The following is an 18,281-nucleotide window of genomic DNA, read 5'->3' as shown; positions in this document are numbered from 1 at the left end:
TAGGAAGTAACAGGAGAGTTGGATTCCCGCCCAGGGGAAGTCCCGCTTTCGCCGCCACAGTTCTCAGAGGGGCTGACTTTGATTCTCTGAGTTTTTCCCAACTTTTAGAAAGAGAATACGGGCTGAGGAGGAGTCACAAACTGGGTAGTTATTTCCCTATAAAATGTGAACTCCACGGATGGATTTTGCCAGAACAAAAATAAAATCTGTCATTGATTATAAAGTCCTTTGTGCTTGTTATTTCACAGATTTATTACACTCTGGCCCGGCGGCCTGGGGAGGCCCTGGGATTCTTGTCTCTAGCACCCCACAGCTCATGTCCCGAAAAGGAACAGGGACTTGCTTGCCTTTCTTTTGTCCTTAGGGCCAAGAGCTTTGAAAATTTAGATGAAGAGCCGTGAATCATCCTCTCACAGACACTGATAACAACAGATCACCTTGGTGGAGCTCTAAGACTTCCGATGCAGAGAGCAGAGCATTCCCCCTTCTCTTTTCCTTTCTGCACAGAGTACTAAAACAGAGATTTCCTCTGCAGAGCAAGGAACCGCCAGGAGTGAACCTCTCACCAAATCTCTCAGAGTCTGGGTCCACTTTCAATGTGCTACAACCTTTTTAGAACACTCCATAAAAAGAATGGTAAGAATGATTGCTGCAATTATTTACCATCTTACGTTAAAACCTTGTAACCTTCACAGTGTCCTGCTCTTGTTCCCCTTTTAGAGTTGAAGAAACAGACGCCCAGAAAAGCCAAGTAAGTTGTTTAAGGTCACACAGGAAGGCAGTAGAGATAGGGACGTGGACACAGTTGCAGTTAACTCCGGAGAATGATGGTCCAAGAATGGGTTGACGTGAGGCCACAGACCTGTCATAGAGCATTGGAGGTGAAACAGAGTTTGGGGATCAGCCCTCTAGGATCCAGAGAGGCCATGGGACTGCCCTAAGGTTACATAGCTACTTAGCGCCTCAAATAATACAACCAAACAATGAAACAATTGCTTGGGAACAATTTATCTGGTGTTTATTTTGCAGGGAGAGGCTTTTTCTTTTCTTTCTTTCTGTTTTTTTTCCCCTTGCTGTACTGGGGATCCAACCCAGGGCTCTGTGCATATTAGGCAAGCACTCTACCACTGAGCTACATCCCCAGCCCTTTTTATTTTATTTCTAGACAAGGTCTTGCTAAGTTGCAGAGGCTGGCTTCTAATCTGCCATCCTCCTGTCTCCGCCTCCTGAATAGCTGAGATTACAGGTGTGCGGCCACCAGGCCCTGATTAGGGAGAGACTCTTGAAGAGTCTTTCTTGCTCTTCAGAAACATCAGTTTGATTTCTCCTTAACTCAGGCATAGAACTTTCTAACCAAGCAACCTCTGCACTCCATCTTTATTTTCTGGGCTTAGAGAAACTCTGCTACCCCAGCGTGTGTGACAGAGATGCCCGGAAGACTGAGGGCCCCCAAACACCTCTGCCCTCTCTGGAGAACACACTCCCCCAACCCCACAGCGATTTCAAGACCTCAGCTCCCATGAATATAGCAGCAAGATACTTCTAAGAGAAGAAAATTGTGTAGGAAGCTGTCAGAAATCAGACATCAGAGGACTCATATCCACAGCCCAGCATCTCAGCTCTTATTGAGCTTTTTAAAACAAAACATACTCACGGGCAAGATCCACAATTGGCCTTATTTCCGCACTAGAAAGCCCGTTCAGCATGAGTTGCGATTGAGCAGAGATTGTTTCTTGTCTACCCATGCCGTTTCAAGAACTGTGCTGGGAGCTGGTGAGGATGTGACCCAGTGGTAATCTGAATTGCTTCACCAAACACATTTTTATCCCATCATCTCGGCCACATGAAAGGGGGCCACAGTGCTCCAGTTGTTCAAAACTTTACAATCCTGCTGTTCAGCCATAAAATGAAGCAAGAAATATTAGCCGTCCCCGGCCGAGGCCTTAATTCTTTTTCAACAATGTCAGAGAATCTGTACCCTCCAGGTTTTAGTGCCAGCTAAAGCCTGACCCTCAGGCTGTCTTGAATGGAGCGGGAATGAGTTAAGGAGGGCCAGGGGGCTTTAATGGACACCGATCCCAATAGCCCAGCTTGTGCCGGCCTCCTGCAGACTCACCCTCCTTTTCACAGGCCTCGATTGTGTACGGCCCCAACAGAGACAAAACTACCCCCGAGTAGAGGGCACCCCCAACTGGTACAGGTCAGAGGCATTCTGGGGGAGACGGGAGGAGGGCAGAGGGGAAGTGAGGGGCACATGGGAGGTGGGGGTGTGGTGGGGGAAGGGAAGTAAAAGATGGTCCAGATCAATTATAAAGAAACCAAGACTTAAGACTTAAGTCTGAGACTAAGACTTGATGGTCTCACTTCCAGACAAACTGTTTTTGAAAAACAGTTCACAGAACAAATTGGGAGCTGTACTAATGGGAAATGAAATGCTTTGTGAGCTAATTTTCAAAGTAAATAAAATGCTCCTTTACAGTTTTCCAAAAGCTACAGGCCTGAGGTCCAGGGCTTCTCAATAGGATGGCATCTAATTTGACAGTATGAGGTTTAAAAAAAAATTACAAATGGGTTGTTTTACACACCATCAGAAGCTTCTTCCAGCAATTTTTCAATTATTGCATTGTGAGCCCTCCAAGAAAAGTAACTATTTTGGCTCCAGAGCCCAAAGTCACCAAGCAAAGGGAATGGCAGCTCACGAGTTTGCAAATGGTCCTTTGAAATGCAGCATAGTCAGTGTCTAGAAACTTTCTGCAGGAACATGAGTTTGAATGGAGTCCTTTTCACCGCTCAAAAAGATTCTTAAATGTTTAGGGTCCTGGATCCCTTTCTCAGTCTAGTGAAGTCTGAGCACCTCTTATCAAAAGAATATTTTCAAATGCATGAAATAAAATACGCGGGGTTACAAAAGAAAGCAATTAAAATGGTTATCAAAATACTTTTGAAAACAACTTGACAACATAATTACATAGTAATGCATGGCCTTTTCTTATTCTTTAACTAGCAGCTGGTCTAACAGTTTCTGCAATTTGAAGGTAGTGCTGAACAAAAATGATACTTTGGGAAATCTAAGACAACTTCCATGAGATATGAAAATACCTGTGGATGGTTTGTCAGTGTCAGCCACAGAGTTCCTGAGATTGGTTGGTTGCATGTGTAATATTAGGAAATGGTAAATCTCAACTAGAGACAATGAAAATAAAGATCTATGAAGATGAATTGATTTTGTAGAGCCCTGCATGTTTTCTATGGGGATGATGCCCTACTAGAGGCTGAACAAGTTCAGGACCTTCTGTCCCAGGGCTACACCAAGGAGCAAGGATTCGGTATTCACTGAATGCCCACACTTCACTTGGGGGGGGGGCCCTTTTCACGAGGGACTTGCTTTCTTCCTCCTCTGATCCTTTGGGAACATTGTTTTTTTTTTTTTATTTTGAAAGCATGTCCATTCCAACAGCAATCCTGCCCAAAGATAAATAAGCATCTTTGATGTATTTCTTAAACAACTGGAATCGTTGCCAAATAGAAAGCTAATCAGCTAATTCTGAATTTTAACCAAGATTTTTCTCCCACTGCCTTGGGTAGGTTGAGCTTTCGATGGAGATACCCCACCCTCTCCCCCACCTCCCTCACACACATACCCCAAACCGGGATGAGTCCCTGTTCACGGCCTGCACTCTTGCATTTTGGACACACATTGGCTCAGAGACAACTGGACACACACACACACACACACACACACACACACACTGGGGTCCTCATGGGGGGCTGTCATCTTGCAGCTGCCCAGTAATCGCATGCCATTGCAGCAGCAACCCTGCAGGCTGGGCCCCCCTCCCACAGCCCGGGGCCAGGCTGTGGGCGCCGACACACAGGAGCCGGCGCGGGGCTGGGGCTCCGGCTCTCGGCAGGGGAGCGGGGAGCGCGCTCGCCCACGCCCACGTCCCCCACACTCGCGGGCGCACACTCGGGCGCACACCCCGGCGCGCGCACGCTGCACACCAGGGCGCACGCACACCGCAGCCCAGCTGGGGCCGGCCCTGTCGGCGGCAGCAGGGAGTGAGTGGTCCGGGACGCGCAGCGAGGTCCCCCGCCCCGCCCCGCCCCTCGAACCCTCCGGCCTGGCGCGCCGTGGGCTGCAAAGTTTTGCAGCGCGACTCAGCCAGGACAGCGCTCCGGCTCCGGCTCCGGCTCCGCTGGGCTCCGGACGCCAGTGACCGCTGGCCCGAGGCTCGGGCGCTGTGGGTGCCCGGCACAGATCTCCTGTGCAGATCTCGGTACCCACAGCCCCGCGCCCCCTACTTCTTGGGCTCCCCGCATGCCCTGCTTCTGCTGAGTCGATCCGCAGCCTCCGAGGCGATCTCCGTCCTCCTGGACTCTGGCCCTTAGCCGCCGTCACCTAGCCATGGCTCGTGGCCCCCATCAGACCAGCTTGGGGCTCCAACTGCTGTCCTTGCTGCCGCTGCTTCTGCTGCTCCGGGACGCTGGCGGCAGCCACAGGGCCACCGATGGCCTGAAGAGGAACAAGGACCCCCAGCAGTCCCCCGGGGACGCGGCCGCCGCGCTGGGCCCCGGAGCCCAGGACATGGTCGCTGTCCACATGCTCCGACTCTATGAAAAGTACAGTCGGCGGGGCGCAAGGCCGGGAGGCGGCAACACTGTGCGCAGCTTCCGTGCCCGGCTGGGTAAGTAGAGGGTGCCAGGGAGGGGGAACCCTTTCTCCTCCTTTTCCCCATATCCCTACCCCTGCACCTCTGCTTTTCCTTTTTCTGGTATTCACTGACTCGCTCATTCATTCTTTGGAGAACAATTCGCAGAGCACCCTGTGCCAGGCCAGAGTGTAATCGGGACACTGAACAGGCACTGCCCATCAGAGTCTTGCTCCTGGGGCATTCCACAGTTTATGGACACAACTCCCCATGCTCAAGGCTTTAGGTGCGGCGTGAAAATAAGCATTGACCACGGAAGTTCCTTGAGGAGGACATGGTCAGGGGGCCTTAGGGAACTCGGGTAGATGTCCCAAGTGCCGGGTCCTGGCAGGAAGCATGGCCCTCCAGATTTGGTGGCAGGGAAGCAGAGTGCTTTGAGAGAGACTTTGGGTGCTCGGCACTGAGGACTTGCGACCACTGGTACTGTAGAGGTTTGAGGAAGGGTCCAGAAGCTTGGGCAGTAGCAGCGCCCGTCTCTCTCCTGTCTTTGCCTCACTCTTCCACTTTCTTTATATCTTGCATGGAATTGTCTGGGCAGAGGCCACTGGCATAGGCCCTCCCTGCCCTGTCCCAAGGGCACTGCCGGGCTCTAGCTTTTGCAGCCTTGCCAGCAGGGCTGAGCTGGGCTGGGTTGCTTCTGGAAGTCCTGAAGCAGATAGAGAAGGTATGGATTGGGCAACAGGGGTGGTGGGAAGACCCTGGTTGTCATGGCGACTACTCATGGCTGCAGAATGCTTTTCCAGAAGGTGTGGGTGGGGGTCTGCGTGGCTCTGCGGGGGAGGAAGCCATTCATCAGGAGAAAACTCTTCAGTCTGTCTGCTTCCCTCCTGGGATGAAGGGGAGCATGCCCAGCCAACTCTGGGGCCAGACCCCAGCCTAGGGTCACATCTGTCACCTGCTGCTCACTGAGAGTGTGACTCCATGGAACATCTGCGGCTGTAGTGCCGACGTAGGAAGTTGGCCCCCATAACCACAGACAGGGGAGCACCTGCCTTCAAGAGTGGTGTCAGCTCCCCTCCACAGTGGCCTTGGCTCCAGGGCCATCAGATAGAGCTCCATCTCCCTGGCACCTTGAATCCACCACCTGGGGTCCATTTCTGGAGCAACATTATTAAATTTAGCCACTTGGGGTCATCTGGCATGACTACGACCCTGGGTACAATCGCTAAAGCTCTGTTGGCTTGATAGTGTTCATCTATCCAATGGGCAGGGCACTGCCACTCTATCCCCTGGGGGGTGCAGGCAAGAGGAAATGAGATACTCTTTGTAAGCTCCAAGCCCAGCTCTAGCCAGACTAAGTGCTGGTGCATGTTATTCTCCTGGGAGTACAAAGCATTGTGCTGAGCACTCTGCATTCATAGGGGTTTAAGCTTGACCTCCATTGCCCTAACTCACTCTAAGTCTTGTAGTTGAGGAAGCAAGGTCCACGAGGTCATTGGTGCAGTGTGGAGTGCACATGCCCACTGAGCTCGGTCACCTGCTCCAGCCCAGCACAGAGGGGTGTGGTCTTTCTTTCAGCTTTCATGGGATGGAGGTAATCTAAATAACAGTGGACACCGGATTTTAATCCTGGAGAAGGCCTAGAGGCAGTACCCCGTATCCAGCACTCTTATTTCACAGATAGGAAACTGAGTCGAGGGAGCAATCTGCAGGCTATTACCATTCTCTCTGCTACACCCCCATGCCTCTTTCATCAGAACTAAGCCCAGGGCCCTGGCGGGAGGGGTGAGATGGAATAGACAAGCATGAGAAAACTGAATTCTGATACAGTCTTGAACCGTCTGGCAAATCCTTCATTTGGAACCCTGAGGCAAACTTGGGCATAAATCCCAGCTACTTGCTATGTGCAGGAGGCATGTCATTTTCCCTTTCTGAGCCTCAATTTCCCTGTGTGTATAGAGGAGGTGGGAATTAAATGGGATGCAGTGGTTTGGTGTCTGGCGTCAGGTGGTAGGCAATGGATGGCTTCTCATCTCCTCCTTTGACTCATCTCAGTTGAAGTCGTCTCATAGCCGGCTCTCAGATGTGTCTCCTGCCAAGTCTGGGGATCCATCTGTGAGGAGCTGTGACCTGAGCAGGGACCTCTCATCCCATGGATGAGGCCACAGATACAGAGGCTTCATCCCTGGCCCCACAATATGCCAATACTAGCCTGCTCCATGCTGGTGGAGATGCCTCTCTCTCTCTCTCTCTCTCTCTCTCTCTCTCTCTCTCTCTCTCTCTCTCTCTCCCCTAATTTTTTGGCACTGGGGATTAAATACAGGGCATTCTACCTCCAAACTACGCCACTAGCCCTTTTTACTTTTTATTTTGAAACAGGGTCTCACTAAGTTGTGGAGGACCTCACTAAGTTGTTGAGACTGCTCTGGAACCTGTGATCCTCCTGTTTTGTCCTCCCAAGTACTGGGATCACAGGTGTGCACCACCACACCCAACTGTGGGGGTGTTTTTCTGCAGCATCAGGAAGATACCTCTTTCTAACCAAGAGCATGTCCCCCTCTGTTGTCCTAATGCAGTGGCTGCATGGTCTCCGGGCGGCACAGATCAAGTTCAGAATACAGGCTGAGAACTTTGTGGGCCAGTTCTATGATCCGGGCAAGGGTCTGTACTTGTCTATAACTCGCTTTGGGGTTTTTGTTTGTTTGTTTTTTACTTCCAAAATATGGCTAATACTGCTCTATTCCTGATAGGATTTAGGGTTTCATTTTTTATTTTTAAGTGACCTAAGATTTGGCGAGTGCTTATACCAGTTCCCAGTACATGTGTCAATAATTTATTAGATTTTAACTCTTGTTACACCAGCTTCCCCTCCCTCCCTTCCTCCCACTGCACCCTAACGTGAATTGTGTTTCCTGTTAAGTCTGTTTCAGTGAGGAGAGTCTTTGAGTCTGACCCCAAGAGTTCAGATTAGACCACCTGAAGCTGGGCATGTTGGTACACAGCTGTCATCCCAGTACTTGGGAGGTAGAGACAGAAGGATCTCAGATTTGAAGCCAACCTCAGCAATTAGAAAATCTTGTTTCAAAATATGAAAAGGGGGGAGCTGTGGTGTAGCTTGGAGGTATAATGCCCCTGGGACTAATCTCCAGTACCAAAAATAAAAAAGATTAGACCACCTGCTTCCCACATTCCTGCTGAATGGCCTGGTTTACACCTAAGACTCAGCACCGCCCAATGTGACAAAGAGCTTGCTTTCTTCATCTCTATAATGACTGTAATACTACATACCCATCTGTCAAAATTGTCAAAGGTCAAGTTCATTTCAGTTCCTTCAAATATTCTGTTGCTACAACCAAATACGTGAGGCTAAGTAACTTACGAAAAAAAAAAAAAAAGAGGTTTATTTTAGATAACAGTTTTGGAGGCTGAAAGTCCAAACATCATTATGCCAGCTCTGGCAGGGATCCCTCGCCCCCTGGCTACATCACAGCAGGGCCAATGGCAACCTGGAGGGAGAACATGTGAGATGGGGACATCACAGAGCAGGGCCGGAAGCTGAGAGCAGGAGGGACAGGGAGGCCCTGGCCGACTTCTACAGACAGGTGTAACTAACTGCACTAACTGAGGCCCCATGGGGACCACGTCAATACCAGTATCTTCCTGGAGCCGTGGAGATCAAGTTTCTGAGACGTGAACCCTTGGAGGGCATACTGTTCTCCAAGTGAGCACCAAGCATTTTTAAGCACCTCATGTGGTAGAAGGTGCTCTAAGATCAGAGGTCACAAAGATGCATACAATATGGGCCCTAACCAGAAAATATCATGAGCCGGTAGGACAGGTAGAAGTTAGCAGAATGGGGGATTGGGACAGGTAGTCAATGGCGGGATGAAGGGCTGGGGTGCTCTGCCGGAGCCCCCAGGGCAGCGCAGATCTGGCAGGGCCAGCAAGGCCTTCACAGAGCAGCAGAGGTCCCTGCAGGCTCTAATAGGCAGGCGGGGTCTAGCTGGGTGTAGATGAGGCAGCCCTGTGGGGAGTCTGGTTTTAAAGAGGAAATAATATGGGGTGGAGGTGGTGGCGGGCAAGCAGGTCACAGCCAGGCCACAGAGAGCCTGAAGTTTGCCTGAGGACAATGGGACATGGTGTGGTACATACTAGGGTAGGGGGATGCAGGGGAGAGGAGAGGGATTTTTTTCTTCACTAATGAGGAGTGAACCCAGGGACTTCTACCTCTGAGCTGCACTCCCAGCCTTTATTTGTCTTCTGTTTTGAAACAGGGTCTTGCCAAGTAGCTGAGGCTAGCTTTGAACCTGTGATCCTCCTGTCTCAGCCTCCTAAGTAACTAAGATTACATGTGTGTGCCATTGTACCTGGCAAAAAAAATTGTTCTTAAAATACAGGCTTATTGGGAAAAATCTGGAAATCATAGAAAATTACAATAAAAAAAATCATCCACATGATATACCCAGCCATAACCAGAGTTAAGATAACATTTTGGTAAGATTTTATACCTACCTATAAATATATGCTATATAAATATATAAATATATATATATATATATGTGTGTGTGTGTGTGTGTGTGTGTGTGTGTGTGTATGTATATGTGTGTATGTGTGTTGTGTGCATGTGTGTATATCCACACTGTTTTTTATCCTAATGTGATCTTATTTTCAACATGCAGGTATTCTCATCTGAAATTTTATTTTCTGTTCCTGATCATCCTGAACTATTCCACATGCCTATTGGCCATTTGCAGTTTTTCCCATGGAAATTGCCTCCCCAATGGGTTTTTTTGTCTTTTCCTTACTGATCCATAGTGCAGGCATCGACCCTTCATCTGTCACAGATGTGACAGATTTTGAAATGTGAGTGGGATGCCAGGTGACAGCTCTGGAGGGACTGCTCTTAGCCACAGGGAGCTTGCCCCATTCCCAGTGAACTCAGGAAGGAGCTGAAGTGCCCAGCAAAGTGGTCATGGTCCTGGGAAGACCAAATATCCATAGAGAGGTCAGCTGGTATAAAGAAGGCCAGTCTCCTTCTTACAAAGTTAGAACTCAAAAACAGCCAAATAATGGCCTGCATTTGCAAAACATGTTGCAATTTGGAGCATAAGATCTCTGTGTCTTTGCTCTTAGGCCCATCCAGTTTATTGCCAGAGCACACAGGGAAATAGAGAGCATGGGATTAGGTCAGAAAGACCTGGGACCACGCCCTGGCTCTGCCCCTCACCAACTGTGTGACTTGGGCTAGTTATATACCCTCTCTGAAGATCCAGCACTTCATCCATCAAATGAACGACCATTCCTACTCCAATCTCTGAAAAGAGACGTAAGCACACAGAATGCTGAGCCCAGGCCAGGTGCTCGTGCTTGGAACTCAGAACTCCATCTCAAATCTGGAAATCCTAAACCAAAAGTGATCCAAAAACTGAACCTTTTTGAGCGTCAATATGATGTCACTGGAAAATTCCCCTTCCAACCTCATGTGCCATGTCCCAGTCAAAATGTAGATGCACAGCCGGGTATGGTGACACATATTTGTAATACCAGTAATTGAGAGACTGAGACAGAAGAACCACAGGTTTGCAGCCAGCCTCAGCTACTTAGTGAGGCCCTCTGCAACTTAGTGAAACTCTGTTTCAAAATTAAAGAATAAAATAGGGCTGGGGATGTAGCAAGGAGGCAGAATGCCCCTGAGTTCAATCCCTAGTACCACACACACACACACACACACACACACACACACACACAAATGCATATGCACTAAACAACTCTACAAGACTACTTCCAGGCTGTGTAGATGGTATACGTGAAGAATAAATGATTTTGTGTTTAGACTTGGGTCCCATCACTATCTCATGTATATGCATATATTCCAAAATCCCAAAACCTCCTCAATCCGAAACATTACTGGTCTCAAGCACTTCAGAAAGGGACACAACCTGTATCCTATTTAGAAATAAGAAAAAATGAGATTCAAAGAAAAATCACTGGTTAAATACCTAGCGGTTCTGTGTCTCCAACTGGATTTGCATCATCAGCTGTATCTCTCCAAAAATGAGACTTTCTAGAATATTTATTCATTTATTTATTTATTATTTTTGATCTTGGGAATTGAACGCAGGGGCATCTACCTCCAAGCTATACACCCAGCCCTTTTTTTTTTTTTTGAAACAGGGTTTCACTAAGTTTCTGAGACTCTTGCTAATTTGCTGAGGCTGGCCTCAAACCTTTAATCTTCCTGTCTCAGCCTCCCAAGTACTGGGATTGCAAATGTGTGCTACCACTCCCAGCTCTTCTGTACTTCTGAAGAATGTGGTTACTACACTCCAAAGCAACAGGGGAGGAACCCCCTTTGTTAACTAAAGTGACAGGCCCTGTTATTTCCCTGCCCCTCCCTTCCCTCTGACAATGCAGAGGTTGCTTGGGAAGGATGAGACCAGGAATCCCATCACTCAATGCATATTTCTGAACACCAACTCTCTCTATGATCAAGGGATACAGAAAAGCACAAAAATGGTGAAATCCCTGCTCTCTGAATATATGTTCTAGAGAAAAAGACAATTAACAAATAAATAAGCATCCGATGTCGGGCAGGGGTCTGAAGACTCACGCAGTGGCCACAGACACAAGGATGGGTGGCTCTTCAGTCCTGGGAGCCAAGGGTATACTTTGCTACGAATACTGTAAAAACAGACTTGGGAGCCTGAGCATGGTGGCACAGGCTTGTAATCCCAGAACTTGGGATGCTGAGAAAGGAGGATCGCACAGGCGCAAAGCCAGCCTCAGCTACATAGTGAGGCTTTCAGCAACTTAGTAGACCCTGTTTCCAAATAAAATATAAAAAAGAGCCAGGCGTGGTGGCACACGTTTGTAATCCTAGCATTCGGGAGGCTGGGACTGGAAGGATCGTGGCTTGTGGCCAGCCTCAGCTACTTAATGAGACCCTCCGCAACTTAGTGAGACCCTGTTTCAAAATAAAGAATAAAAATAGGGCAAAGGGTATAGCTCAGAGGTCAAATGCCCCTGGTTTCCATCCCCAGACCTGCAAAAAAATAAAAAAATAAAATATAAACTAGGTCTGGGAGTGTAGCCTAGAGGTAAAAGGCCCCTGGGTTCCATTGTTGGGGGGGGGCTGGGGAGACACTGAGACTTGAAGGAGGGACCATGAAGGGAGAAGGAGCAGCCAAGGCAAATTCGATAGAAAGGACAAGAAGGCCAGTGGGCCCAGAAGGAGGTTGGGGTGGGGAGGAGATTAAAGTGGGGCAGTCCACAGGTCAGATCACTAGGGCCCTGGCAAGGGCTGGAGCTTGGTTGGAGGACTAGGGGCCTCTGAGCAAGAGTGTTTGGCTGAAGGCTCTCAGCATGCAGGGCCTCACTTGGACAGTGCTCTGTGAAGCTGTCATGTGAAGGAATGCAGGAGATGGATGTGTCACCATTACCAACCTATCCCCCACTAGGCTGAGCCCTTCCGGGGAAGCTTGGAACACCTCTGCCAGGACCCTGCGCAGCCCTACTCTTAGTCAGAGAGGAGTTCTGCAAGTGTTTATTGGGACACACAATGGAAGAAAGGATGCGAGAGGGGAGGGAAGGAGGAAGCATGCTTCTTACTGGCTGAGATGGGAGCCCCAGGGCACCAGCACAGTTCCTAGGAGATGGAAACTTCTCTTCTGGACTTCTCCTTTGTGGCCTGGGCGCCTCCGAGCTAGAAACTTGAGATAGGTGTCCCTGCTCTCAGCAGTAGCCTGGATCCCCTGTAGGTCACGCATGCAAGCACCTGCAGAGTCCAGCCCTGTGGCCCCTTGCACTCTGGGCTGGGGGTGACCCATTTAGACCTCAGCCATTCTCAGCAGCAGCAGGGTCTTCATGGACTACGATGCCCAGTAAGACTAGACTTACTACTTACTTGTAGACTCCCTCTCCAGGGCCACTCAAGCCAAACAGAAGTAGAATTCTTGCCCCTTTACATAACCTCTGAGCACCCACCCATCCCCCTGGATCAGCTAGCAGAACAATCAATTGGGTAAGGCTTGAACTAGATCAGAGAAAACATGTCTGCTTGCCCTGCTAGCAGGTAACAATCCAGATCCTACGGGGACAGGCAAGAGGGATTGCTCGCACTAGTGTGGGAGGAACCTGCCCCGACACCCTTGGTCCTGGAATTGGAAGTGGTGGGGAGCACATTTTAAGACACCCCCTTTATACCAAGCCTATGACATATGCTGTTTTTTTAGTTCTCCAAAGAATTATGTTTGATAGAAACTCTGTTATTCCTACAAGGCAGGTGAGGAAGGTAAGGCTGGGAACATGGCAGCACCCTGTGGGACTGGACGCTTGGTTCTTATCGAGTTCTGGCTTGGGAGAGGGTGCTGCATTGGCAGTGAACTTCACCCACCCACAGCACTCACAGGTCAATGGGCGGGAGGCCCAAGGAGCCATAGTAGTCTGGCATACTCTCTCTGTCTCTCTTTGTCTCTGTCTCTCTTTCTTTCTCTTTCTTGACAAACCTGTGTGAATACAACTCTGGGGCCTCACACTGTGGCCAAGAGCAGGGACACCTACCTGAAGTTCCCAGCTGCAGAAACACAGCATCTAGAATGTGGGACTCCTCAACACCAGGACACTCAAGGCCATGTTTGGGGAAGCCAAGAAAGACCTGACATTGCTTCTTAGGTTTGGAGTATGTGGAAGGGCCATGACACATCCCTCTGGCTGTGTTGGGAAGATTTGATAAGATGACATCTTCAGCCTTGACCTACACTTAACAGGCCCTCTCTCCATTCCTTCTTATCACAGTGCATTAACAGTATCTGAAAATTCCCAATGGAGTTATGCCTCCTTCCTAATAGAAACAAATAATTTTAAACTGAAGATTGATCCTTTGGAAACAAGTGTCAGGGAAGTAGACACTTGATGCTGCAGCCCCACACATACCTCCTTGGCTTGGGAACTCTGGTCCTCTGCTGGCTATACCAATCAGACAGATACCTGGTGGGCAGAGGCAAGGAGGAAGCCCACTCTGGTCTCCAGCATCACAAAGAGGCACCAGGAAAGACCCCCTCCTGCCCTCTGAAGCCCAGAGAGGACTTGGCCATTATAGAGAATTCATGTCACTGCCGAAGATGAGGCAGTTCCTTCTGATCACCTGGGGGAACACTCAGAGGTACCAGGCTAGCAGGAAGGGGGGATCAGCTCCCCCAGGAAAGCAGAGATTGGATTGGTCTCAAGCCACCCTGCATATGTGATGGTTGAGTCATGCTGGTCCTTACTGTGGCTCCTGTCTCCAGAGAGCAACAGAGTCCTTGGAGGTTTTGTGGAGTGACCTTGTGCAATCCTGACCATAATCTTTCTTTGTAAATCAATCTTAAAAGTCCTAGAGAAGAGCAAACAGCAGATGCTCAAATAGCTGTGTTCGTAACTCCCATGATCCTTAAAAGGTGCTCAGAAAGCAGTGAAAAATCTGAGGGTCTTCTTATTTCAACTTCATTTGGAAGAATGATCCCATTGAATATAAATTGTATTTTTTTTTTTTTTGGTGGTACTGGGGTTCCTGGAAGCCCTTCTACCTCCAGGATACACTCCCACGGGCTACACTCCCAGACCTATTTTATATTTTTTATTTGGAAACAGGGTCTCTTAAGCCAGCACGGCTGGCTCCGAACCAGCGTGATCCTCCTGTCTCCGCCTCCCAAGCGCGGGGATTACAAGCGTGCGCCACCACGCCCGGCTATAAATTGTATTTTAAAAACAGGTTGCATAGACTAGAGGGCTGTAGAGGGACTGCTTGAGGCAAGGCTTGGACCAAGCTCAAGCCATCTTGAGCACTTAATGAAGGTGTCAGCAAGGTTTTTCATTTGTTCTTTGAGCAGCAGTACAGTACAGAGGAAAAAGCAGGAGCTTTAAGGTCCTGCAGGCCAGTGTTCCCACTCTCTTTTCTCTCTTTTTAAGTTTATTTCTCCTTCCTTTCTTCTTTCTGCCTGCCTGCTTTCCTCTTCTCTTTCTCAATCTCTCTCTCCTTCCCCCTCCCCTCCCCTCCTTCTCTTTCCTTTTATTCCCCCCCCCAAGCAAATGACCATCCCCAAGTCTGACTTAGTGTGTTCATTGGGAATGTCAAAGGGCGCCCCCGTCAGTTCCATCTGGGGATTGCAGGAGATGAGGAAAGGAGCGAGAGTCTGGCCTGGAAGCGCTGGGTCCTGCAGCAAGCATTGCCGCACCACCCAGGGCCCTGCAGGCAGGAGACCCCCGGAGCCAGGCGCAACGCGACGCGTAGAGCAAACCTGACTGCTTTCTGTTCCCTCACAGAAGTCGTCGACCAGAACGCCGTGTATTTCTTCAACCTGACCTCCATGCAGGACTCAGAAATGATCCTCACGGCCACCTTCCACTTCTACTCGGAGCCGCCGCGGTGGCCCCGGGCGCGCGAGGTGCCCTGTAAGCCGCGGGCCAAGAACGCGTCGTGCCGCCTGCTGCCCCCGGGCCCGCCCGCGCGCCTGCACCTGCTCTTCCGCAGCCTCTCGCAGAACACCGCCACGCAGGGGCTGCTCCGCGGGGCCATGGCCCTGGCGCCCCCGCCGCGCGGCCTGTGGCAGGCGAAGGACATCTCGCCCATCGTCAAGGCGGCCCGCCGGGATGGGGAGCTGCTTCTCACCGCGCAGTTGGATTCTGGGGAGAAGGAGCGAGGGGCGCCCAGCCCCTATGCACCCTACATCCTCGTCTACGCCAACGACCTGGCGATCTCGGAGCCCAATAGCGTGGCAGTGACGCTGCAGAGATATGATCCCTTCCCAGCTGGAGACCCAGAGCCCCGCGCTGCCCCCAACAGCTCGACCGACCCCCGCGTGCGCCGCGCCGCGCAGGCCTCCGGGCCCCTCCAGGACAATGAGCTGCCCGGGCTGGACGAGAGGCCGGCGCACGCGCCCCACGCCCAGCACTACCACAAGCACGAGCTATGGCCCAGCCCCTTCCGGGCGCTGAAGCCCCGGCCGGCGCGCAAGGACCGCAGGAAGAAAGGCCAGGACGAGTATCTGGGCTCCTCGCAAGTGCTGGACTTCGACGAGAAGACCATGCAGAAAGCCCGCCGGAGGCAGTGGGACCAGCCGCGGGTCTGCTCCCGGAGGTATCTGAAGGTGGATTTCGCCGACATCGGGTGGAATGAATGGATCATCTCGCCCAAGTCCTTCGACGCCTACTACTGCGCTGGAGCCTGCGAGTTCCCCATGCCCAAGGTAGGGTGGGTTTGAGTACCACTGCTGCTTTCTGCCTGTTGTCTGGAACTATGCTCTGGCTCTGCCCCTGTTGGCAAGTTTCTCTGCCTGCAACCTTGGGATGGTAACCCCTCCCATCTATTGAGGCAAAAGATAGGTAGGCAGAGGGGTGCCACGTGGCAGCCCACTGGGTGGGTACAGTCCACAAAATGTGTTTGGTTTGGCTGTGCTTTTGAAAGTATTTCTCTTGGCCTAATGAGATTTCTGTAAATCAGAAGATCTTTTCTGGGGGGAAAAAAAAAAGGAGAATCCATCTCTTTAGAAGTGCATCATGGCAGGGTGCAGTAATCCCAGTACTTGGAAGACTGAGACAGGAGGATCACAGGTTCAGCTTCAGCAATTTAGTGAGGTCCTCGGGAATTTAGCAAGAGCCTGTTTCAGATTTTTTTTTTTATGAAAATGAAAAGGGCTGGGGATAGAGCCCAGAGGCAGAGTGTCCCTGGGTTCAATCCCCAGAACAAAAAAGGCTGTCCTGTCTGTTCCCGGCCTGGACCTCAGGGTATTGGTGTCTGTGTCCAGCCAGTGCTAGTCTCAGTAGTTCTCCCAGTGCATGCAACCTCCTTTCTCTAGGTCAGGGCACCCACAAGGCAACTCTGTTCCCCACTTTGCAGAGGAATCTGCAAGATACCCAACACTGGGCCTTTGCACTGCACCAGCCCTGAGCTTTCTCACTCTGCCCCTGATCTCCCTGAAGCCTGTGCTGTGGTGGGCCAGCAGTGTCAGCCCAGGGCACCAGGTGCAATTGCCTCTTGTGTAGTTACTCTGCAGAGTGCTTAGGGCTTTCCCTCCATGAAAGGAAGTCAGTGAATAAATCCAATGTGAACCTCTGCAAACCAGCCAGGTGGGAAAGCCCAGACCCAGATGTGGGGCAGTATTAATCTGTATTGAATTAAGAGGCTTCTCCTCAAAGCCATGCATGTGCAAAAGGGAAGTGCCTGACAGAGAGATAAAACCTTCTGGAGAGTCTTTGCAAGGAATTTGGGGCAGGTGCAAGATCAGATTTGTGCAGGCTTCAGTTGGCTGACCTCATACTTACCTTATCAGCCTGGCTCTCCACCATCCCACCTTCTCAGACACTAGCCAGAGCCCCACACAAGGCTCTCACTGAGCCTCCTCCTCCCCACACTAGGAGGCTGTGCCATCAGCTGCCAGCAGTGAACTGAAGCAGGTTCCACAACTGTGTTCATCTGGACAGAGGTGGGCACAATTTCCAAGCCAGGCCACTTTCAAACACAGGGGTCTCAGTCAATTTACTTAATCATTTTAAGTCTCAATGTCTTCAGTGTCTTGCCCAAGAAACTGGCAAGATGACAAAACAGGATGCTGCTAGTAAAGTGACACCTGCCACTCCTATTCAGGCACACTTGGGAAATATAAGTCTCCAACCCATGCCCAGATGCATAGCCGGCCTTCCCCTTCAGTTTTAATGACCAGTTCACCCGGGGAGACATGTCTATACTCCTGAGACTGGAAATCCCCGCCAGCCAGCCGCAGTGGCCTCAGGCGGTGCTGGCTGGGCCATCTCCCTCAGCTTTCCAGTGGGGCAGCTTCTACCCATACCAGGCGCTTGGCATGTGTGACGTGTGGGCGCCCCCAAGTGGCCATTTCCAGGCAGGCAACACATCACTTGGATTCCTGAGTAGGAGGGAGGCCTGCAGGCCTGGGGGCTCCTGCAGACCTCAGCCTGGGACTGAGTCTGTGGCTGTTCAAGAGCCATTCATATTGCCCATCCCTAAGGCCTTGCCTTTTCTTCTAAGCCAACATTTCCACGGCCTCTGCCAAGGAACAGCAGCAAGCTGGGTGGTGGGCGGGTGAGCGCAGCACGCTGAGGTAACCATGATCCTTTGTTGTTCTGCAGATGGTTCGCCCATCCAACCATGCCACCATCCAGAGCATCGTCAGAGCCGTGGGCATCGTCCCCGGCATCCCGGAGCCCTGCTGTGTTCCAGACAAGATGAACTCCCTTGGGGTCCTTTTCTTGGATGAGAACAGGAACGTGGTCCTGAAGGTATACCCCAACATGTCCGTGGAGACTTGTGCCTGCCGATAAGACTGCCCCGGTTGGCAGGCAGTCTCCACTCTACCCCTCACCTGGAAGAGCAGCATTTTGAGGGCCTCCTGGAGCCAGAACTTGACCAGGGGTGCGGCTGCTGATACAGGACAGAGCCTCCAGGCAATCCCACTGGGGCAGGAAGATCTGTCCACCCAGACGCTGTTCTGGAGTGTTCCATTGCTAAGTGACTTAGCCCCCTACATGTTTTCTGAGGCCCTGAAGGAATCTGGAGGTATCCCTGGCCTGAAGGTTGTCCAGTGATCCTACCCACCGTTCTCAAGGCCTGAGGATGGCACAGGACCGCAGTGTTGGCTGTGT

At 50.8% G+C, this 18,281-nt stretch overlaps 1 protein-coding gene across 1 annotated transcript; it reads left to right on the top strand.

The window, feature by feature from the left end:
* Positions 1-4,405: 4,405 nt before the first annotated feature.
* Positions 4,406-17,960, top strand: GDF10 (growth differentiation factor 10; the record flags this gene model as incomplete). Its single annotated transcript, XM_080694359.1, has 3 exons — positions 4,406-4,685; positions 14,949-15,871; positions 17,769-17,960. 3 exons carry the CDS (start codon positions 4,406-4,408, stop codon positions 17,958-17,960), a joined length of 1,395 nt encoding a protein of 464 aa, XP_080550485.1.
* Between the last annotated feature and the right edge of the window lie 321 nt (positions 17,961-18,281).

Source organism: Muscardinus avellanarius, assembly GCF_963383645.1.
Source record: "Muscardinus avellanarius genome assembly, chromosome: 4".
NCBI lineage: Eukaryota > Metazoa > Chordata > Mammalia > Rodentia > Gliridae > Muscardinus > Muscardinus avellanarius.
Note: the sequence above shows the minus strand (reverse complement) of the source record. Positions and strands in the feature narration are given on the sequence as shown.